At 40.3% G+C, this 23,923-nt stretch overlaps 1 protein-coding gene across 7 annotated transcripts in view; it reads left to right on the top strand.

The window, feature by feature from the left end:
• Positions 1-23,844, top strand: part of CFI (complement factor I) — a 63,897-nt gene extending 40,053 nt beyond the window's left edge. For 6 of the 7 annotated variants that reach the window (XM_044767395.2, XM_070504566.1, XM_044767393.2 and 3 more), the window contains 9 exons: positions 485-508; positions 7,142-7,162; positions 8,184-8,207; positions 11,246-11,275; positions 13,113-13,216; positions 13,392-13,498; positions 17,702-17,979; positions 21,669-21,773; positions 23,430-23,844. In XM_044767395.2, coding sequence (XP_044623330.1) covers positions 485-508; positions 7,142-7,162; positions 8,184-8,207; positions 11,246-11,275; positions 13,113-13,216; positions 13,392-13,498; positions 17,702-17,979; positions 21,669-21,773; positions 23,430-23,647 — 911 coding nt within the window. In that variant the 3' untranslated portion in view covers positions 23,648-23,844. The remainder of the gene's footprint in view (positions 1-484; positions 509-7,141; positions 7,163-8,183; positions 8,208-11,245; positions 11,276-13,112; positions 13,217-13,391; positions 13,499-17,701; positions 17,980-21,668; positions 21,774-23,429) is intronic. The other variant, XM_070504565.1, reaches the window with a different exon arrangement.
• Positions 23,845-23,923: the final 79 nt, after the last annotated feature.

The following is a 23,923-nucleotide window of genomic DNA, read 5'->3' as shown; positions in this document are numbered from 1 at the left end:
GAAAGAGCCAGTGAGAGCAGAGAGGTAAAATGAATACATTAATAGATTCAGTGGTCTCTCCTTTGAGTGGACAGGTCAGAATCACTAACTCAAGGCATGTTTGGAGTATATCTTGGTTTCATTTGTCACTTATAAGCCCACCTTTTATTAACATAAGTTAAAGAGTTATAAATTCTGTATAACTGTGTAGTAAGTGTGCTGTTGGCTGTGTGTTCAAATTTGTCTAAAATATGAATCTCTTTTAAAACTCAAGTTAAAATGATTTCCTTGTTGTTGGAAATTGGTGTGTGTTTAAATGCGAGATGAAACCTCTGTTATGCAGTATTAACAAGTAAAGTAAGATGGCATACTGTGGTTCCCTTTTACCTTTTTGTAAATGTTAGTTTAAGTTGTTATACTATTTCCGAAATATTAACGATTTTTGTATATCTATTTGAGTGAAAAATATCTCTTTGCTACAGTGAGTTTTTTGTTTTGTTTTCAGGAGCTGGACATTCTGAAAGGAGAGGTAAATCTATTTTTATAATAGAAAATGTATACTACAGAATTGAAAACAAGAATAAGGTGTTATAGCTTTTATGATGTATATTCAGTATATTGACATATGCTATACATTTTTCTCAAATAAAAACTATCCTTTGCTGTGGTAAATTTTGGTTTGTTCTTTTTATATTTCTTTTTATTTTCAATTATTTTATGGAGGTCATGTTAGTTTATAATATCGTGTAATTTCAGATGTACACCATTATTTATCAGTTTCTCTATAGACTGCATCATGCTTACCACCAATAGACTAATTTTTATCTGTCATCATACCTATGTGCCCCTTTACCATTTTCGCTCACCTCACCACCCTGTCCCCTCTGGTAACCACTAATCTGTTCTCTTTACCCATGTGTTAGTTTATCTTCCACATATGAGTGAAATCACGTGGTGTTTGTCTTTCTCTGTCTGGCTTATTTCACTTAACATCCTACTCTCAAGGTCTATCCATGTTGTTGCTAATGAGACGAATTTGTTGTTTTTTATGACTGAGTAGTATTCCACTGTATATATATCTATATAGAGATATATATATATACCACACCTTCCTTATCCAGTCATCAGTTGATGGGCACTTGAGTTGCTTCCACGTCTTGGCTATTGTGCATAACGCTGCAATGAACATAGGAGAGCATAAATCTCTTTGAATTGTTGATTTCAAGTTCTTTGGATAAATACCCAGTAATGAGATAGCTAGATCATACAGCATTTCTATTTTTAACTTTTTGAGAAATCTCCATACTGTTTCTGTGGTGGCTGCACCAGTTTGCATTCCCACCAGCAGTGTGTGAGGGTTCCCTTTTCTCCACATCCTCCCCAACATTTGTTATTTTTTGTCTTGGTAATTATAGCCACTCTGACAGATGTAAGGTGATACCTCATTGTAGTTTTGATTTGCGTTTCCCTAATAATTAGTGACATTGAACATCTTTTCATGTGCCTGTTGGCCATCTGTATATCTTCTTTGGAAAAATGTCTGTTCATATCCTCTGCCCATTTTTTGATTGGATTGTTTGGTTTTTTTATTGTTGAGTTGTATGAGACCATTACATATTTTGGAAATTAACTCCTTATTGGATATACAATTTGCAAATATTTTCTCCCAGTTGGTAAGTTGTCTTTTCATTTTGTTCCTGGTTTCCTTTGCTTTGCAGAAGCTCTTTAGTCTGATGAAGTCCCATTTGTTTATTTTTTCTTTTGATTCCCTTGCCATGGTATTCAAGTAGACATGGTATTCAAAAAGATGCTGCTAAGACCGATGCCAAAGAGTGTAGTACCTATATTTTCTTCTAGGAGTCTTATGTTTTCAGACCTTATCTTCAAGTCTTTTAATCCATTTTGAGTTTATTTTTGTGTATGGTATAAGATAATGGTCTACTTTCATTCTTTTGCATGTGGCTGTCCAGTTTTCCCATCACCATTTATTGAAGAGGCTTTCCTTTCTCCATTGTATGTTCTTGGCTCCTTTGTTGAAGATTAGCTGCCCATAGATGTGTGGTTTTATTTCTGGGCTTTCGATTCTGTTCTGTTGATCTGTGTGTCTGTTTTTGTGCCAGTACCATGCTGTTTTGATTACTCTACATTTGTAGTATATTTTGAAGTCAGGGATTGTGATGCCTCCAGCTTTGTTCTTTTTACACAGGATTGCTTTGGCTATTTGTAGTCTGTTGTTCCATATAAATTTCAGGATTCTTTCTTCTATTTCCATGAATAATGTTGCTGGGATTCTGATTGGGATTGCATTGAATCTGTAGATTGCTGTAGGTAATATGGAAATTTTAACTATGTTTATTCTTCAAATCTGTGAGCATGGAATATCTTTCCATTTCTTCATGTCAACTTCAATTTCTTTTAATAATGTCTTATAGTTTTCAGTGTATAGGTCTTTCACTTCCTTGGTTAAATTTATTCCTAGATATTTTATTCTTTTTGTTGCAATTGTAAATGGGGTTGTATGCTTGAGTTCTCTTTCTGTTGATTCATTATTACCATATAGAAATGTATCTGATATTTGTATGTTGATTTTGTACCCTGCAATTTTGCTGTAATTTTTTATTATTTATAATAGTTTTCTGGTGGATTCTTTAGTATTTTCTATATATAAAATCAGGTTGTCTTCAAACAGTGAGAGTTTCTTCCTTTCTAATTTGGATACCTTTTATTTCTTTTTCTTGCCTACTTGCTCTGGCAAAAACCTCCAGTACTGTGTTGAATAGGAGTGGTGAGAGTGGGAACTCTTATCTTATTCCTGTTCTCAGAGGGATGGCTTTCAGTTTTTCACTGTTAAGTAGGACCTTGGCTGTGGGTTTGTCATGTAGGGCCTTTATTATGTTGAGGTACTTTCCTCCTATACCCATTTTATTGAGAGTTTTTATCATAAATGGATGTTGGATCTTTTCAAATGCTTTCTCTGCTTCTAATGAAATGATCATCTGATTTTTATTCCTCATTTTGCTAATGTGGTATATCACATTGATTGATTTGTGGATGTTGAACCATCCCTGCATCCCTGGTATAAATCTCGCTTGATCATGGTGTATGATCCTTTTAATGTATTGCTGTTTTCAGTTTGCCAATATTTTATTGAGGATTTTTGCATCTGTGTTCATCAGCAATATTGGCCTGTAATTTTCCTTCATTGTGTTGTCCTTGTCTGGTTTTGGTATCAAGGTAACGTTGGCCTCATGGAAGGAGTTAGGAAGCATTCTGTCTTCTTCAATTTTTTGGAATAGCTCCAGAAGGATAAGTATGAAATCTTCTTTGAATGTTTGGTGGAATTCTCCAGAGAATCCATCTGGTCCTGAACTTTTTCTTTTTAGGAAATTTTTGATTACTGTTTCAATCTCTTTACTTGTGATTGGTCTATGCAGATTCTCTATTTCTTCTTGGTTCAGTTTTGGGAGGTTATATAAGTCTAATAATTTATTAGTTTCTTCTAGGTTATGCAATTTGTTGGCGTATAGTTTTTCATAGTATTCTCTTATAATCCTTTGTATTTCTATGGTATCCATTGTAATTTCTCCTTTTTCATTTCTAATTTTATTTATTTGAGCCTTCTCCCTTTTGTTCTTGGTGAGTCTGGCTAAAGGTTTGTCGATTTTGTTTATCTTCTCAAAGAAGCAGCTCTTAGTTTCATTGATCCTTTCTACTGGTTTTTTTTTTTTAATCTCTATTTCATTTATTTATCCTCTAGTTTTTATTATTTCCCTCCTTCTGCTGACTTTGGGCTTTGTTTGTTCTTCTTTTTCTGGTTCTATTAGGTGTAATTTAAGATTATTTATTTGAGATTTTTCTTGTTTGTTGAGGTGGGCCTGTGTTGCTATGAATTTCCCTCTTAGGACCACTTTTGCTTCATCCCATACTAGTTGTTTTGTTGTATTTTCATTTTCATTTGTCTCCAGAGTCTCCTTTGATTTCTTCATTGATCCAATGGTTGTAGCATGTTGTTTAGTCCCCACATATATGTGACTTTCCAAGCCTTTTTCTTATAGTTGATTTCTAGTTTCACAGCATTGGAAAAGATGCTTGATATGATTTCAATCTTCTTGAATTTATTGAGGCTTCCTTTGTTTCCCAACATATGATCTATCTTTGAGAATGTTCCCTGTGTACTTGAGAAGAAGGTATATTCTGCTGGTTTTGGATGGAATGTTCTCTATATATCTATTAAGTCCATCTGGTCTAGTTTTTCATTTGAGTCCACTATTTCCTTGTTGACTTTCTGTCTGGATGATCTATCCATTGATGTAAGTGGGTCATTGAGGTCCCCTAATATTATTGTGTTGTTGTTAATACTTCCTTTTAGGTTTGTTAATACTTGCTTTATGTACTTTGGTGCTCCTGTATTAGGTGCATATATATTCATAAGTGTTATATCTTCTTGGTGGAATGTCCTTTTTATCATTATATCCTGCCCCTCTTTGTCTCTCATTGCCTTTTTTATCTTGAAGTCTGCTTTGTCTGATATAAGTCTGGCAATACCGGCTTTCTTTTGCTTGCTATTTTCTTGGAGTATCATCTTCCATCCCTTCACTCTGAGCCTGTGTTTGCCTTTAGAGCTGAGATGTGTTTCCTGGAGGCCACATATTGTTGAGCCTTATTTTTTAATCCATCCAGCCACTCTGTGTCTTTTGATTGGAGAATTCAATACATTTACATTTAGAGTGATTATTGATATATGAGGACTTGATACTGCCATTTTATCTCTTGTTTTCTGGTTGGTCTACATTTCCATTGTTTCTCTTCCCTTGTATTTCTGACTTCCATTTCAGTTTAGTGGTTTTCTTTTTTTTTTTTTTTTGAGGAAGATTAGCCCTGAGCTAACTACTGCCAGTCCTCCTCTTTTTGCTGAGGAAGCCTGGCCCAGAGCTAACATCTGTGCCCATCTTCCTCTACTTTATATGTGGGACGCCTACCACAGCATGGTGTGCCAAGCAGTGTCATGTCTGCACGTGAGATCCGAACCGGCGAAGCCCGGGCCACTGAGAAGTGGAATGTGCGAACTTAACCACTGCACCACCAGGCCAGCCCCACAGTTTAGTGGTTTTCTGTGATGGTTTTCTCTTTATTTACGATTTGTGTCTCTGCTCTGATTTTTTGTTTAGTGGTTACCATGAGGTTTGTATAAAATATCTCGTAGATAATATAGTTATTTTCTGATAGCCTCTTATCTCCATTAGCCTAAGCAAGTTCCATCCCTTTCCTCTCCCCCTTCTGAGTTATTATTGTCACAAATTATTCTGTTTTGTGTTGTGAGTTTGTCACTAAATTGAAGTGTTTATAGTTATTTTTTATGCTTTCCTTCCCGTTATCTTTTCTGTTATAGTTAAGTGTTTGCTAACCTTTTCTGATAGATAGCTGCAATTTTCTGATTTTGTCTGTCTGTTTATCTCCTTGCTCAAGGCTTTGTAAACCTTTGCCTTTTTGTTTCAGGTAGGTGGGCTTCCTTCATCATTTCTTGTAAGGGAGGTCTAGTGGTGATGAACTCCCTCAGGTTTTGTTCATCTGGGAAAGCTTTTATTTCTCCATCATCTCTGAAGGATAGTTTCATTGGATAGAGTATTCTTGGCTGAAAGTTTTTGTCTTTCAGTATTTTGACTATATCATTCCATTCTCTCCTAGCCTGTAAGGTTTCTGCTGAGAAGTCTGCTGAAAGCCTGATAGGGGTTCCTTTGTAGATTATTCTCTTCTGCCTTGCTGCATTTAATATTTTTCCTTGTCATTGACTTTTGCCAATTTTACTATTATATGCCTTGGAGAAGGTCTTTTTGCATTGATGTAATTAAGAGTTCTATTGGCTTAATGTACTTGTAAGTCCAGTTCTTTCCCCAGGTTTGGGCAGTTCTCAGGTATTCTTTCTTTGAACAAGCTCTCTGCTCCTTTCTCCCTCCCTTCTACCTCTGGAATATCTACAATCCTTAAGTTGCATTTCCTAATTAAGTCAGATATTTCTGGAATAGTTTCTTCTTTTTCTTTTAAGTCTTAGATCTCTCTCCTCCTCCACCTGAAGCATTTCTGTATTTCTGTCTTATAAATCACTAATTCTGTCCTTCATAACATCAGCTCTGTGTTTTTTTTTTAAGGATTCTAGATTGTCTTTTTATCTCATTCATTGTGTTCATCTCCAGAATTTCTCTTTGGGTTTTGTTTTTTAGAGTTGCAATCTTTTTGGTGAAATATTCCTTCAGCTCATTAATTTTATTCATGAGCTCATTGAACTGTCTTTCTGAGTTTTCTTGTAACTCATTGAGTTTCTTTATGACAACTATGTAGGGAATTCTCTATCATTTAGATTGTAAATTTCTGTGACTTCAGGATTGGTTTCTGAAGACTTGTCATCTTCCTTCTCCTCTGAAGTGTTACTGTAGTTTATCATGGTGTTTGATGATGTGATCCTTTGCCGAGGCATTTGTAGTAATATCAGCTCACGGATTCCACCTGCCGCCCCTGGGGTGAGGGCAGGAGCTGTGTTTGTTGAACCCACTGTGTCTACTTGAAGTTGTACCAGTAGGGGTCCTCTGTGTTTTCCCAGTGGCTGCAGCCACTTGGTGGGTCACACACGCACCCCCCAGGCGCTCTGGTGTGGGACCGCTGCCTTGGCAGGGGACCTGCTGAGCTGGTGCATTAGGTAGGAGGGGAGGGGCACTTTCTTTCATGCATGCGGGCCTGCTCTGCACTTGTGGGCAGTTCACCTGAGCTCAATGTAGAGTGTTCCCACAGGCAGGGCTGCCGTGGTATGGTGGGCATTCCTACAGGCATTGCTGCAACTCCGAAAGCACAAGCATTGGTGCACAGGCCTGCCTGCCCCAACTCCCGCCTCCTCTTATGCTCACATGCTGGCTGCTGTGTGAGGACCCATGACCGAGATCACTGCCACCAGGGAGGGGAAGGGATCTTCTCACCTCCTTCCACTGCTTCCCGGGGATCCAGTATTCCCACCTTCAGATGTATGGCTGCATGAACCTCTCAGGCATCCTATTGTGCTGTGTAGGGAATCCTCTGTTGGTTAAGGAATGTCTGTTTCATTGTAACTTACAGGACAGAGACTAAGGGAGCAACTCATTCCACTATGATGCTCTTTTTTGTTTTTTTTCCTCAGACTTTTTACGGGCAGATCAAGGTAAAAATTTTATTAAATTCTTGGGATATTGCAGAGTTGGCACAAAACAAAGGTACTGCTTTCTTCTTATATTCTAATGTAACTATTTTTCCACATATTATTATTTTTTTATTGAGGTCACATTGGTTTACAACACTGTGTAAATTTCAGGTGTACATCATTATATTTTGACTTCTATATAGACTGCATCATGTTCACTACTAAGAGTCTGGTTTCCATCCATCACCATACACATGTGCCCCTTAACCCCTTTCCCCCACCCCCAATCCACTTCCCTCGTGGTAACCACCCATCTGTTCTCCATATCTGTGTTTGCTTGTTATCTGCCACATATGAGTGAAATCACACTGCATTTGTCTTTCTCTGTCTGACTTATTTCACTTAGCATATTACCCTCAAGGTTCATCCATGTTGTCACAAATGGTACATCAATTTCTTGAATCCATATCAAAAATATATTGAGTCAACTGTCATTGTCACCTCACTTTACCCGTCTTCAGCGTGAGCTCTGCCTTTCATATTTCAGTAATTCTTCTAGTATTTCCCTCTCGAAGAAAGAGCCAGTGAGAGCAGAGAGGTAAAATGAATACATTAATAGATTCAGTGGTCTCTCCTTTCAGTGTACAGAGCAGTCACTAAACCAATGTCTTGATTTCATTTATCATTTATCAGCCCACCTTTCATCAGTCTAAGTTAAAGAGTTATAAATTCTGTATAACTGTATAGTAAGTGTGCTGTTGGCTGTGTGTTCAAATTTGTCTAAAATATGAATCTCTTTTAAAACTCAAGTTAAAATGATTTCCTTATTGTTGGAAATTGGTGTGTGTTTAAATGCGAGATGAAACCTCTGTTATGCAGTATTAACAAGCAAAGTAAGATGGCATACTGTGGTTCCCTTTTACCTTTTTGTAAATGTTAGTTTATTATACTATTTCTGAAATATTAATGATTTTTATATATTTTATTCAAGTGAAAAATATCTCTTTGCTACAGTGAGTTTTTTGTTTTGTTTTGTTTTCAGGAGCTGAACGTCCTGAAATGAAAGGTAAATATATTTTTATGATATAAAATTTATATTACAGAATTGAAAACAAGAATAAGGTGTTATAGCTTTTATGATATATGTTCAGTATATTGATATATGCTATGCATTTTTCTCAAATAATAGTTAACCTTTGCTGTGGTAAATTTTGGGTTGGTTTTTTTTCCAGACTTTTTACATGTTGCTAAAGGTAAAAATTTTATTCAATTCTTGGGATATTCCAGAATTGAAACAAAGGTACTCCTGTCTTCTTATATTTTGATGTAACTACATTTTCCCACATACTATTATTTATTTTTATTGAAGTAGCATTGGTTTATAAGTGTGTAAATTTCAGGTGTACATCATTATATTTCAGCTTCTGAATAGACTGCATCGTGTTCACCACCAATAGTCTAGTTTCCATCCATCACTCTACAAATGTGCCCCTTTACCCTTTTTGCCCTCCCCCACCTGCTCCCCTCTGGTAACCACCCATCTGTTCTCCATGTGTTTGTTGTTGCTTTGTAACTACCAACTGAGAATGATACGACCATCTGTTACCAAAAACTCAGCTTTAACATTAGTTCAGGCTCAGAGACCCTTTTCACAATGGGATAAACTTATTCTCACACTGCTAACCAAAAATCACCACCCAAAGGGGAGCATTCCCTGGGCATCTCACCTTTGCCAAATACCCTTTTCCTCTTCTTTTACTTTTTCCTCAAAACCAATGCAGCTCCTAAAGAAACTGCCACTAGAGGAAAGATAACACTTTCTCATGAGAGGTATTTTCTTATTTGCGTTTGTACTCCAGATGTCCCCAAATCCTCCAGCTCTTTAGGGCCACTCTTTTCTTTATTATTCATATAAAATAACTACCAGAAGTCCATGGTCCTCCTCAGGATTTCTTAGGATTCCTGGGGAACTTTTATATGCACAAGATCAGCCTTTTCGAAATGCCTAACCTCAGTTCTTTCCTTGTATTCCCTGGCTCTTGTCATTTTGCCCTCCACGGCTGCTGTTCTTTTTGTCCCCATCTTTCTTCCTTTTCTCCTTCCCTCCCTCTTTCCCTGCCTTCCTCGTTGGTTTCAGACCTCAGGTGCAAATAGACAAGTTAATGAAACTTCTCAGCTCATTGCACAGGAGCGTCGTTGGTCCAGACAAGGCCCCTCTCTTGTTTTATTTATGCTCCTTCATCCCTGTACCTTACCTCCATTCCCCATAGGCAACCATTTTAATGTGATTTAACATGCATACATATTCTCATCCAGTGTAATTGTTATCTTGTGAGCATACATTTTTAATTCACATTATATTGTGTTGTAAATCTCAAATTTCCCTTTTCTTTTCACAAAGCGTTATGTTTTAAAGACCTGTCCATGTTGCTATGTGTCCATTTAATCCATTGCTCCTGACTGCTGCCTAAAACACTCTGTGGTGTTCACCTTTCACAGTTCACTCTCTACTTTCTCAGTAATGGACTATCACAATCACACTGCCATGAACATCGTTTCCTTAAAAATGTGTGGGGAGGATTTCTCTGAGACATCTAGCTGGGCAAGGAATTGTTGGCTCTTGGGTTACGCATCTACTTAATTTGACTGACTAGTGCCTGCATGTTCTTTGGCAGAGCTGTTCCAGTCCTCGACTCCACCAGCGATGCCTGAGGGTTCTTCACCCCCACTAACATTTAGTGTTATCCAGCGTTCTGATTTTGCTGGTCTCATACTGTCAAGTGATATGGTATTGTTTGCTAATTTGAATTTTTCTAATAACCAATGATTTTGAGTTTCTCTTCATATGCATATTAGTTTTTTGAGTTTCCTCTTCCTTTTTTTTCCTCTACTTTCCCCAGTTCACATCATTTGCCTCATTTCATACAGGCTTCTTGTTGATTTGCCTTCTAGGTATTAATGTCTTTTTAGTTTTAGACATTGCAAACACCATCTTCCACTCTGTCACCTGTCTATTAACTTTATCCATAGTAAGCTTTGTTGAATATAAATCCTTTATCTTTATATAATCAGTCATTGATTGTTTTTCTTACGGTTTGTGTTTTGGAACTCGTGCTGCTCTTCTAACCTCCAGTACACCTTAGCTACAGTGGACTTTCCCCATCTTCCTTTGTGGAGCATTTAATATGAATGTTTGCGTCTTCTCTCTGATTCATGAGGGTGCTTTTGTGAAAGCTCTGAGCACAGCCTCTCTCTGTCCCAGAAAATAACCTAGGTCTGTGGCATGACAGCTACATGCAGGCCTCTCCCAAAAGAACTTGGGAAATCCAGGGACGAGACACAGGAGTGCTGCAGCAAAGTAACATTGCCCTTCTGGGCTGCAGCCTCACCCAAGACAGAGTAGCATGTTGGCAAGACTCCACCTTTGAATCCCCAGATCAAAGAAATCATGATCCTGTCCATGACTGACATGTTCTAGGATAGCAGAACGAAGATGGAATCATCCCATATAACTTCACGCAAAAGTCTTAAGGAAAAAGGAAGAAAAATTTTTTTTTGTTTTTGTTTTTGTGCTTTTGACTTCTGCATCCTAGATGCCTAATACTAACCAAGCCTAATCCTGAAACCAATGAGATATCTTTGTTTGCACGACCTCTGTAAGAGGTGCCTTATTATGTGCAAAATGAGAGGAGCCTTTTTAATGGCGGCTCAGGGCGCCTTTGGTCAGTGTTGGTGACTGTTCCCTCCCTTATGTAAAGACCTTGTGAATGCAGAGTTGAAAGAGGAGCTTTCCTTCTCTGACCTGGGCATTTTGCCTTCTCTAAATGCAGAAAACTGCAGCCCCAGGAGTCTCACCATTGGCTTATACCAACAGACACTGCTAGTTTGTGCTGCAAAATTTCTACACAGTTCATCTTGAGCCTTCACAATTACCAAGCTATAGTAAGGAAACAGGACGATGTGCTTTGGGGATTTTGTACTGTCCTTTTTAAAGGGAGAACGAGTTTTAAGACAGAAAATTATTATCAAAGTTTAAACGATTTTAATGATTTAATTTTTACTATAAACACACCTTTAAACATTGGATCTTTTGTTTTATTATAGAAGAAATTTTGACTGCTGATATGGATGCAGGTGAGTCAACATTGTTCGTTTTTACTAGTGGTTCACTGGTTTAAGTTTGCATTTTCATGTCGTGCGTGTGTGTGTGTGTGTACATGTATGTAATATAATTGATTCGAGCAACAATTACCTTTGATATCAATTTTAATAGAAAAAACACTATTCTCTTCCTTTCCTTATGACTTCAAAGAAAAACAAGCATTAAATGCTTCTTGAGAACTGCTTTTAAAAGTGGGTTACTGCACATGGCTAACTTTGAAGAAAAACAATACTCTAGGCCTACATAAAGTTTTTCTATTTGTTATGAGCTTTGTCAGGTCAGTTCTGTTGAACACAACTAGATTTCAAGCGTGACTCAGGACATACATTTTGAAATAGAAAAAAAATAGATTTTAACTGAATTAATCTGTTCTTTTGTAATGTTTTAAACCATGATAACAGAAGGTCTGTGAAGATCTGTATCCTGGCTAGTGGTGCACTAAAAGCCAAATTTAATTAAAGTGTTCAGTCCCTGGGAAAACAGTAATTGATAAGTGCTTTTGGGTCAGCCTGACTTGCATTAAATCCTGACTTAGTTATTTATTAGCTATGTAAACTTAGGTGAGTAACTTAAGCTCAAATACAAACTGGACATAAAAGAGCTCCTTATTTTAGGGGGATTTTAAACTGAAGTTCATATAAGACTGCCTTCTAACTGCCAGGCCCCAAAAATTAATTAACATTTTTTAAAATCAGGCAACAAGTGAAAGATTTAGGTCTCAAAGCTACAGATATTTGTAAGAAGGGATTTTCAACAAAGGCCCTTTATTTTCTACTTAAGATGACATAAATTTTCAGATACTACCCAAGCTGGTTCCACAGTCCTCAACAGATGAGGTCTCTCTTCTTTCAAAGGTCCAAGCAGAAATTTAAAACTTACCATCACATCCTTCCCCGAAACCTGTTCTTAGGATGAGTGGGACCCAAAAAAGTCTTCTATCCACATTTGTTCACAGCTTTTCTCCCTTGAGGACCTACCTCCTCCTTATATGTTCAAAGTAATTGACAGTGATAATAATTTTCCTTTCTCATTTGGGGCTAAGAAACAAGTTTGCAAAAATTTTCATGACATGGTAAAATATAGAGAGAGAGTAAGGAGAGCATCTTTATTTTACTTTCTTCCTTTGTCATGAATTGTCTTGCAAATTCAAGCCTTTCTCTACCATGTTCTCCCAGTGACAAACGTGCCAGGTCTGAATGCTCACAGAGGAAGGAAACATCATCACACGTCAGTGGCTACAAACACACCACCCTCCTGGCCCCCCGATCCTAGATTGTCCGGGGGGTCCCTGGCACATTACCTCTCAGGGTTACTATGATGACTGAATGAGAGAAACTATATCCAAAGTACTTAGCATGGGGCCTGACACATAGAAAGTACTCAATATTAACATCGCTAATGTTAATATTAATATTATTGAAGAGTCCCATATGAACAGCCTCTAGAAAGTTAAAACCATGAAAGTGAGAAGTTAGAGTTCCCCTAAGTGAACCCCCATCCTGAGCTGTCCCGGCAGAAATGCCTGGGTATGTGGCATGCGTCAGGTAAATGTTTAACCCCTCGGCCTGCCTCTTTCTGCCACCAGTCCACCTTTAGGCAGAACTTCAGAGAATCAAGCCAATTTTAATATTAAGCCAGAGTTTTTAAACAAGGTGAATGATACAGTTTAACATCCAAAACAGTTTACTAACGAATCCAAAATAGTTTCTCATTAGCTGTGACTCTGTTTGGGGGGCATAGATAAGAAGTGTCTGCCCACAAGGTAACAGGTTCAAAATCATAACGATACAATCTCTTCCTTTCTTGAAGAAAGAAAATGGATAAAGTCCTTTTCCCCTAAACTATCCTGTGGAGTTAAAAACAGCTCGCCCGTTCGAAGAAAACGAGTCGTGGGAGGACAGGAGGCGCACGTGGTAAACCTGCAGGAAGAGTCATGACGTCACTTCCGAGGAGCAGCCCAAGTTTGGGAAAAAAGGGGGGGATATGTAATTATAAGAGACGGGAGTGTTGCGATGGAAATATCTTAGAACCGCCTGTTCGTATCACTGTGCGGTACAAGGGCAGTGACTACACAAATGTCTTTTACAGGGAGACTTCCCATGGCAGGTGGCGATTAAGGATGTCACTGAGAGAATCAACTGTGGAGGAATTTATATCGGTGGCTGTTGGATTCTGACTGCTGCACACTGTGTCAGGTAAAGAATGTCTCAAACAGATTTTGGATTTCCTGAAACAATGAAAATGGGTAATACAGATTGTGGCAGCTGGTAAATAAAAACATATCTGAGAAAGTCATGGGCAGGTTCCACTCTATTAACTGCTAAACAGCCTCTGACATTCATGATTGGGACCCCAAAGACCAATCGCCCAGAACCTACTGTGTTGGGTGCAAACCAAATTGTTGATCCAGCTGCCAGGGACAGATCAAACCTGTAGGGACCAAGTGACTTCACTTGGGTCCTTTGCATTATGGGAAAGCAAGTAGGGACTACTTGCATTTTGTAGGGCTAGGACCACACTGTTGGAGAGAGTTTATGTATGAAGAGTTTATACAGAGATAATACTAAGCTGGCATTTTCTCTGATCTCACCTCTACGACGATGTTGTTTAAAGAGCCACAGGCATTCAAAGCTCCAAACACATCATTTTGTCCCACCCATGACCCTTAAATGGATTTGATATATATTCCATCCAGGCAAGAAAGGAACTGTTCAAAGCTCCGTGCCATCATCTCACATTTGGCTCCAGCACTGGCTGCTGGCTGTGTGATTCTGGATAAACTGCTTACATGGTACATGATGCAGAACTGTGGCCTGGGCCCTGCACTGCACCATCCAGGGGACACCACTCACATGGCATTTTGCTCTTTGGAAGTTCCTCGGGCTGCAGCAAGTCCTGGCTGATGGACCATGAATCACTGAGGGATTAGCCTGCTGAGCTGGTGGAGGAGACTTGTCTGATGAAGACTAAGTCTTGTCGTTGCCTCGTTTGACAGGGTTTTGAGATTCTCAGGTCGGAGAAGTGGGGTAGGCATAGTGTGTCTGGATGCAGCACTGGCATGTGACAAGATGTCTCTTAATTATCTGCAGATGGGAAATACAGTTTTGATGCAGGGCCAGTAAGAGTTATAAGTGGCCGTGTTAATTTGCTGGGGCTGCGATAACAAAATACCACAGAGTGCAGGGCTTAAACAACAGAAATTAATTTTCTCACAGTTCTAGAGACTAGAAGTTCAGGATCGAGGTGCTGGTAGGGTTGGTTTCTCCTTGGTTTCAGACAGCTGTCCTTTTTTTTTTTTTTTGCTGGGAAAGATTCACTTTGAACACTAACATCTGTTGCCAGTATTCCTCTCTCTTTTTCTCTTTTTTTCCTCCCCAAAGCCCCAGTACATAGTTGTATATTCTAGTTGTAAGTCCTTCTAGTTCTTCTATGTGAGCCACTGCCACAGCATGGCAACTGACACACGGGTGGTATGGTTCCATGCCTGGGAACTGAACCCGAGCCACTGAAGCAGAGCTTGCCCAACTTTAACCACTAGGCCATCACGGCTGGCTCCAGACAGCTGTCCTTTTGCTGTGTCCTCACATGGCCCGTTCTCTGCATACATGCATCCCTGATGTGTCTTCCTTATCTTATAAGAAGACCAGTCATAGTGGATTAGAGCTCTACTCTTATGACCTCATTTAAACTTAATCACCTCTTTGAAGGCCCCATCTCCAAATACAACCACATTGGGGGTTAGGGCTTCAACACAGGAATTTTAGGGGAACACAGTTCAATCCATAACAGGGGCTGAAGGGCAATACTCAAAAGGTGTTGATAATGACTCAAGGTCAGCTTGGAGGAGGACAGAGTTCAGGATTCTGGCCTCAGTTCTGACCTTTAGAATGAAGGAAACATCATTTATTGAGCACCTCTCACAGACCAGATACTGTGCCCAGCACATTCACATGTGTTATTTTTTAATATTCTCAACAGTCCTAAGAGGTAAATATTATTCTTCCCATTTTGTAGATAAGTAGACTGAGACTGAGAAGTTACATGACTTGGCTAAAGCTACACTACTAGTCAGTAGCAGAGCCAGGATAAAATCAAATTCAGTTTGACAGTATTTGACAGTAACTTAGATGAAGGCCTGCTTAGCAAGTCTGCAGGTGACCCAATGTTGAGAGGGATAGGAAACATGTTGAATTATTAAATACGTTGAATGACACCCATAAAAATCTCATGGTTTGGAGCAATGAGCCAAATCCAATTTCTTCCTTCTGAATGATCCTCTTCTCATAGCTTCTGTGACACAACACTCTGGTTTTCCATCTACCTCTCTGGCCACACCTTCTCTGCCTTCTTTATAGCTTCCTCCTCCTGTGACTGAGCATTATTACTCAAGAGAAATCCTTGAGTCCTCAGTGTTTAGCCTGGCTTCCTCTTCTCTTCTTATTCTCTCTTTCTAAAGTTATCTGTGCTTTAAATACCACTGCATGCTGACACAATGATATCTCCAGCCTGGACTTCTCCTCCAACCACTGACCCTACAGTCAGTACCTCTTGGCTATATCAAAAGTACATCAAATTCAAAATGTCTAAGACTCAGCTCATGATATGCCCCTTACCCCAAACATGTTCTCTCCCAGTGTTCCCTATCTCAGGAAATGACGACTCCACTCATCTGCTTACACAAGGCAGAAACCTAAGAATCATCGCAGTTCACTTTCCTCAACCCGACCACAGCCCAGTCAATATGCCACCAACTCGAGATGGCATTTTTAATTTCTAATGATTTAATTCTCAAAACTTCTTTCCATCTCCACCATTACCCTGCCTTCACCTCTCCTCTGGATTATACCACCTGGCTTACTTACATTCACCTGCCCAGCCCTGCCCCATCTATCCATTCTCTACTGAGCAGCAGGGTAATTATTTCCAGACCTGGTTTTGACCACTCAAACTTAAAATTCAGTGGCTCTGTACTCTTCTTAGGATGGAAAACAAAACAACATTCTAACACGGCCCAGCAGGCCCCATATGATCTGACCCCTACTTACCCTGCCCATCTCCTCCTGCCCCACAGCTTCGCTTCTTGGTCCCGCTCTGCACTTCTCTCAGCTACTAACGTGCACATTGCCCCCTGCTGCAAAGAGACCTTCCTATCTCATTTCCTGCGCCTTTGCATGATCTTTCCTGCCCTGTCTCCCTAGTTAGTGCTACTCTTTAGTCAGATCTCAGCTCAATCTTCACTTCTTCAGAGAAGCTCCCCTGACTCCCTTAAGTCACAGCCCTCTTGATAGGTTCTCGGAACCCCATGTGCTGTTCGTCCCTCTCACTTTTCACAGTAGAATACATATCTTCATCAGAGTGATGATCCACTTAATGCTGTACCTTGCCCTAGACCCCAAGCTCCATGAAGGCACAAGCTATTTCTGATTTTGCTCATTTCTTCATCCCAGCAGCTAGCACCGTGCCTGGTAATACAGGTGCACATTAAGTATTTGTTGAGTAAATTGAATGGATAAAAGGGCTAACCTTTAAGCAATATTCAGGCTGTCTGATCCTGGAAAACAACCAAAACTAAACGTGAAGCACAGCATTTTGGGGACACTAGGTACAATAAAAGCATCCTGACACCTCATCAGGAACTAGGACATCACTGTTTAACCGTAGGGTGATTACCTGAGAAAATGATGGTAGATGCCCGATTTGCTGGAAACTATGAGGTGAAAATTGGTATGAAAATGGAGTGAGGCATGAGAACTGGCTATATTTAGCTCATTCACCATTTCAGTCAGATTTTAAAACAGCTACTATGTTCCACGTACAATACTAGGCTCAGGCATCTATCCACAGATGACTAAGACCCCATCTGTGACTTCAAGTGGCACAGTCTCACAGGAGGAAAGTCTTGGGAACAATTAATACACCACGATGTCAGGATGAAGTCAGTCTGAAAGGTCAGGAAGATGACTGCTGTGGTCTTCACCCTGAGACCCTCCGGGGTCAGCAGAGTCACTAGAGGCGGTGCTCTGACTCCCCGCTTCTCACCTGCTTTTCTGGCTAGATGCTGTCTGGTCTCTGTTTCAACACCTTCACTGCCAGTGCTGTCACTCCAGAGGCGGCCGACTCGTTGCACTTCTGGGCGTCTCTGGTTGTTAGTGAGTTCTGTGTGTCCCTGATATTGAGCAGTTAGATGGATTGTTCCTCTCTTCATTTACCCGTTGACCATAATTCTGCCCTAAGTAAAGTTAACTGCATGCTTCATGACAACAAGGATAAAAAGAAATCTGAGAAAATGAAAAAGTTTCTTTAAAAGGGAGAAGAGAAGGCTGAAGCATCAGAAGTCTTGTGTTTATAGTTGGGTTTTTTCTCAATATATTTTATTTCCTTTCTCCTTTCTGTTATAGAGTCAGTAAAGTTCACCGTTACCAAATATGGACATCATTAGTAGACTGGTTAAGACCTAACTCTGAAATAGGCATTCAATGGGCAAATAGAATTATTATCCATGAAGGCTACAATGGAACCACTTACCAAAATGACATCGCCTTGATTGAATTGAAAAAACGCCCAAACCAAAAAGAATGTGTGCTGCTTAATTCCATCCCCGCCTGTGTGCCCTGGTCTCCGTATCTATTCCGACCTAATGAGAAATGCATCATTTCTGGCTGGGGTCGAGAAAAAGGTATAAGTTTTACAATTTATTCATCAGAATCCAGTGCTTGAAAGAGAATGGCAATAGAAATGCATAGGAGCTAATCTAGTGGTCAGAGAGAAACACAGCATCAAATCCAGAAAAGTGAGCATCCAGCCAGGGCTGGCTTGATAGGCTTGGGACCGAAGGGCCCTGTGCTTGGTTTACTTCTCTGCTGTCACCATCGTGAAATTCTTAATAATTTTTGCAGAGGCCCCACCTCACATTTTCATTTTTCACTGGGCTCCACAAATTGTTTAGCTGATCCTGATCCAGACTTTCAGAGGACACCTACACTCTGTGATCCTGAAGCATACATTGAGAGGGAACTATTCACCAAGAAAAACATGGAGTGATGGGGAACCTAGACAGGGACTTTGTAGATTTGTTGGAGAGATGTGGTTGGAAAATAAAAAGGTTTCAAAGGGATAGTACAGGATCTGCTGAGTGAGTGATCCCACAACGCTCTGCGCTCTCTCTCCCCTCCCCGACCCCCCATTCTCCATGCCCCACCCCCACATCCCACAAAGGCAAAGGGAATGTAAAGAATTCATTCCTCAAGCTTCTAAGAAGACTTGAGGTGGACATTCAGATGCATAAGAGGTGTGGATGCTTAGGGACAAATTATTAAAAAGACCTGGTAAATTACAGCTTAGATTAGAATTAAATCAGCGTATGTGTTTCCCCTCATCTTGAAGAGTTAGCCTGGAAATTTAGCTGCTTTTTTTTTTTTTTTTTTTTTTGAGGAAGATTAGGCCTGAGCTAGCATCTGCTGCCAATCCTCCTCTTTTTGCTGAGGAAGGCTGGCCCTGAGCTAACATCCATGCCCATCTTCCTCTACTTTAGAGGATCTGGGCCAGCGAACCCCAGGCTACCAAAGCGGACGTGTGCAGTTAACCGCTGCACCACTGGGCTGGCCCCAAAATTTAGCTTCTTTTTGACCTCTTAAGCTCTCTTTGTGAATAACTTTACTGCATCGGTCTTATAAACTCGTATTCCAACACATTCTTTATAATTGCTACATTGGAAAGTATAAAATATATGTATAAATTAACCTGGATTTGTGGTATGTTTGAATAACCAAGACTTACAAAATACTAAATTTTATTAGTACTTAATTCATCCGGAAGGCATTATGTCCTTATATTTGTTCCATTTTTCTTAAAAATTTTATTATGTACATTTACAAGTATATACAAAAGCAAAGATAAAAGTATAACAAACCTACTTATTCATCACCCAGTTTCCACAGTTATCAACATTCTACCAATCTTGTTTTATCTCTTTGAATAGGAAATAGGATAATTAGGATAGGATAGGATAGTTAGGAAGGTTTATTTATAAAGGGGTTAATTACAAAGATGCGGGTGGGGGCTTGGGGAACCACAAGGGCTATGCAGGAATCCAGGACTAACAGTACCAGAGCTGGGACCTCTCCTAGATCTGAAGACATAAGGGGAAGGAGACATTACTAGAAGGTGAACGAGCTTCAGATAGAGCAGGCTGCCTTGAGAGGAGCAATGACCTTGGGTCGCTGGTTACAGCCAGCCCCAATTTCACCTCCTCTCTCCTTCCTGCCTTCCCTTCTGCTGGGGTCCTCTGCCGGAAACCACCTGGAAACCAGAGGCTAAGGGCTTCCAACTGAGGCAGTTCCTCCACTCAGGCTATAAGGGCAGGGAGCAGGGCACTGATGGGTGGATAATGGGTCTGAAGGATGATCAGGAGCTATTCAACATATTCCCAGCCAACACACACTTATTTTTTCCTGGAGTATATTAAATCAAATCTCAGTTATCATGGAATTTCACCCATGACTACTCCAGTATCTTAAGCAGGCAAGGGCTTAAAAAACAAAAACAAAACACACTATCATTCACACACAATAAAATGAAAGTGATTCATAATATTGTATAATAACCAGCTCATGTTTAATATTCCTCAATTATTTACAAAATATTTTTACCATCAGATTATTTCCATTTGGATCCAAAGAAAGTCCACATTGCAAGTCCTGGCTATTTTTCATAAAACTCTTTTAATCCAGAACAGTTACCCCTTCCTTTAGAATTTCCACATCTTGAATTTGGCTGATTGTATCCTCGATGTGGCATTTAACATGTTCTTCTATCTCATGTATTTTCTACTAACTGGTAGACATGTTCTGATGCATTGCTTTATTTATTAATCAGATATGGCTTAACACATTATTGAGCCCTTACTGTGACCGCAAGATAGTAATGCTGAAGTGCTAGGATTTCACAGACCCAGCCAACAAACAAGGGGTGCAGGGGCTACAAGGCTGAAAGACAAAGGCCAGCTCTTAAGGCACTTTCAGTACAGAGGAGCTGTCAGACATGAACGCCACCATCAGACAGCAGCATGTGACGAGTGTCTCAAGGAGGATACAAAAGGCATGGGGGAAGGAGACGTTACCAGAAGGGGCATTTCAGGGGAGGGAGCAATCTCCTGAGTCATTAAAAATTGCTCACACACTACCGGACCTCCCAGTTTTTAAAGGCTTCTCCTGAGTTAGGGGAAGTAATAAATTACTAATTTTTAAAAAGCTCTTATCTGGAAGAAGGTAGCCATCTTAAGACTAATTTGAATTAGCACTTGAAGCAGAAAAAAAGAAATTCTTTCCTGATTTTGCCATACACTATGGTGGATTTTTGTCTCCCTCTGCCTCCCAGAAGACAAGAACGTTAGTTCTACAGGTAATTACCATGTGCTCACCACAGTGCTGGGGGTGTGGGGTGTCCTCTCAGGATAAGCCAGAGGTCTCTGTCCCCTGGTAGTTTACAGAGTCATTGAGGAGCTAAGTCATTTGGCATGAAACGTTTAGTGTAAAGTGAATTACTGAGTTCATGGATTAATTAATTACATAAATATTATTAAGCAACTATTTTGTGCCCCATGAGGCTGGGTGTGGTGCAGCAGTGAAGGAGTCAGAGCCAGCCTCCGCCCTCCCAGGGCAGAAACACTGCTGCACACTGGGAAAGGAGGACAGGGATGGGCAAAGAGACATGGCACCCTGTATTCTTAGCATTTTCCCACCTTCCCTGAACTGTCAATCAGCAACAGGACCTGGCCCTTCTCTGTCCTTGGACCAAAAATGTGCCAGTCTCAAATCGCTAACTTCAATGGAAGGGAAATCCTAAATCCTCTTTAAATCATGTTCAAATCCCTTAGGAGATGCAGTTCCTCACAGACACACAAAAACACACACACGCTGATAACTGCAGGGGTATTTTCTTCATTTTACCTTCTTACATTAAGAAGTTGTTTTAACATTAACACGCACTTTCCTGGAAAGAAGGGACTCTAAGAAGACAGGAGGTATTTCTCTGAGAAGCCCCTGGGCCCTGATTCCTACCCAACTCCCCCAACGGACTCAGCAATCAGAGGGGAAGGTGCGACCCAGCTCTCAGTAAATGAGGATGACGTCAGACCTACGTTCAATCACGCCCCTTGACTACTTTTAGAAAGACAATTATAGAAACTGGGGACATGAGCAGTGAATGATCAAATATGCTAATTAATTAGCCTCGAAAGTTTATAAATATGTGTTAAAGAATATATAGATTCTTATATATTGCTAATAGTTTACTAAATGATGAGTATTTCTGTAGATTCCTCATTTGTGACTTCTGAATGTCTATTTGTTTTCCCGCTTTGTTTAGATCATCAAAAAGTCTACTCACTTAGGTGGGGTGAGGTGCATCTCATCAGCAACTGCTCCAGGTTCTACCCGAATCGCTACTTTGAGAAAGAAATGGAGTGTGCAGGTGAGCACCGAGTGGTTTCTCCCAAAGAGAAATACATACATATATCCTGCCTGTCTATAGACACCTCTCCTCTCCCTGCCAGATCAGCCCCTGCTCTGGGCCCTGGACCTTGCATTTGCCCTCTGGCTGTGGCAGCATCAAACTCTTTCGGTCCTGCCCCTCTGCTCAAGTTCCTTCACTCTTAGACTAAGAGGAAAAGCTTCCTGAAGCTGTTCAACAGCAGGATAGCAAGGTGACAAACAGCGCAGACTTTGGAGCCTGGCTCCCTGGACTTACAGCCCAGTTTTAGCAATTACTACTCATGTGACCTGGAGCAAGTTCCCTCATCTGCAAAACTGGGGATCTTAGTAGATGAGGAAACAGATGAAGAGCAGTTACACATGCCTAAAGTCTTAGAGACAAGTGGTATATCCAGGATCACACCCCAACGTCTTCCAAATAAAACGCCAAATGATCTCGTTTCCAATGCATCCAGTGGAAGTAAATTCTCCCTCTTCGGAAATCCCATTGCACGTCTATGCTGCCTGCCACTGTCTCTATGTCACAGCAATGCTAGGGCCTGACCTAACCCAACCACAGCAGTTCCTTCTTAGAGTGGTCACCCAAAGGCAGGTACCAGCCAGGGCAGTGCATTTATGATGATTTTTTTTTTTTTTTTTTGGGTGAGGAGGATTGGCCCTGAGCTAACATCTACTGACAATCTTGCTCTTTTTTTGCTTGAGGAAGATGGTCGCTGAGCTAACATCTGTGCCAGTCTTCCTCTATTTTGTATATGGGACACCACCACAGCCTAGCTTGATGAGCAGTGTGGAGGTCCGTGCCCAGGATTCAAACCTGCAAACCCCAGTCCACCAAAGCTGAGCATGCAAACTTAACCACTATACCATGGGGCCAGTCCCATTAGGGTGCTTTATTGGAGCCACTTATAAATAGTGTATTACAGACAAAGACATCCTATAACTTCTTGGATACAGCAATTTAAAAATCTTAGAAAGTCATCAGAGTGAGAAGAAAGTAAACAGACCATTCCTGTGCCCTCCCATCTTAAAATGGAGCTCAGGATTACAGAGCACAAAACAAGGGAAGAGCACAAAATCTCCCAGGAGGCCATATCACAGAATGAGGACATGCTCTGAGGTCTGGCTGCCTGAGTTCAAGTCCAGGCTCTGCCACTTATTAGCTGTATGACCTTGGACAAGTTAGTCTGCCTCTCTGTGCCTTATTTGTCTCATCTTCAAATAGAGATAATGATGATACTTAACTCACAGGCTTGTGTTAAGGACTGAAACAATGAATGACTAGTAGATATCAAGCAGTCAATAAGCACTAGGAGTTGCTATTATTCTCCCTCTTGGCATCTGATGCTACTTCCAGATGGCAATCTCATCACAGTATATACTTGCATTAAGCAGAGAAGGCAGGGAGAGCACTTGCTAAATGTGGAGAATGAACAGAAGACAAAGTATTCCCCAGCCTGCATCTCTACTGCTCCAGGGGCTGGGGAGCCTGGGAGGGTGAGCTCATGGTGTTTCCTGTCAGGAGAGCGTGAGGGAGCTCAGGTCCTCACATACGCTGGTGGAAGAGCAGGAAGTCAGCATGGCGGCCTTGACAGATGGAAGTAAATGTGTGGTTTTCTTTTCCCTTTGTGTTTCTCAGGTACAGTGGACGGTTCCATCGATGCCTGTAAAGGGGACTCTGGAGGTCCTTTAGTCTGTCAGGATGCCAACAATGTGACTTATGTTTGGGGTGTCGTGAGTTGGGGTGAAAAGTGTGGAAGACCAGACTTTCCAGGCGTTTACACCAAAGTGGCCAATTATTTTGACTGGATTAGCCACCACGTGGGAAGGTCTCTTATTTCTCAGCATAATGTATAAAAACTGTGATCTTTCTCTTCTTTCTGCTCATTTTCTCTCAGGAGTTCTGTTGAAGTTGAAATGATACTGCATAATTAGTACTTCTCTAGGAAAAAAGACAAAGCCAATCTTACTGGATATCTTTAAAGGTCTCTACAGTTTATACCATGTTGGCATTTTGCTGTATAATTCTCAAATAAATATTATCGTCAAGCATACATATTTTATTCATTAGAAAATGTAGCTAAATGATCTCTTCATACAGGAGTGGTGTACTGACTGCTAAAAGGTGTAGCT

This window comes from Equus asinus, chromosome 3 (genome assembly GCF_041296235.1).
Source record: "Equus asinus isolate D_3611 breed Donkey chromosome 3, EquAss-T2T_v2, whole genome shotgun sequence".
Lineage (NCBI taxonomy): Eukaryota > Metazoa > Chordata > Mammalia > Perissodactyla > Equidae > Equus > Equus asinus.
This window is presented reverse-complemented; position numbering and strand designations above follow the sequence as displayed.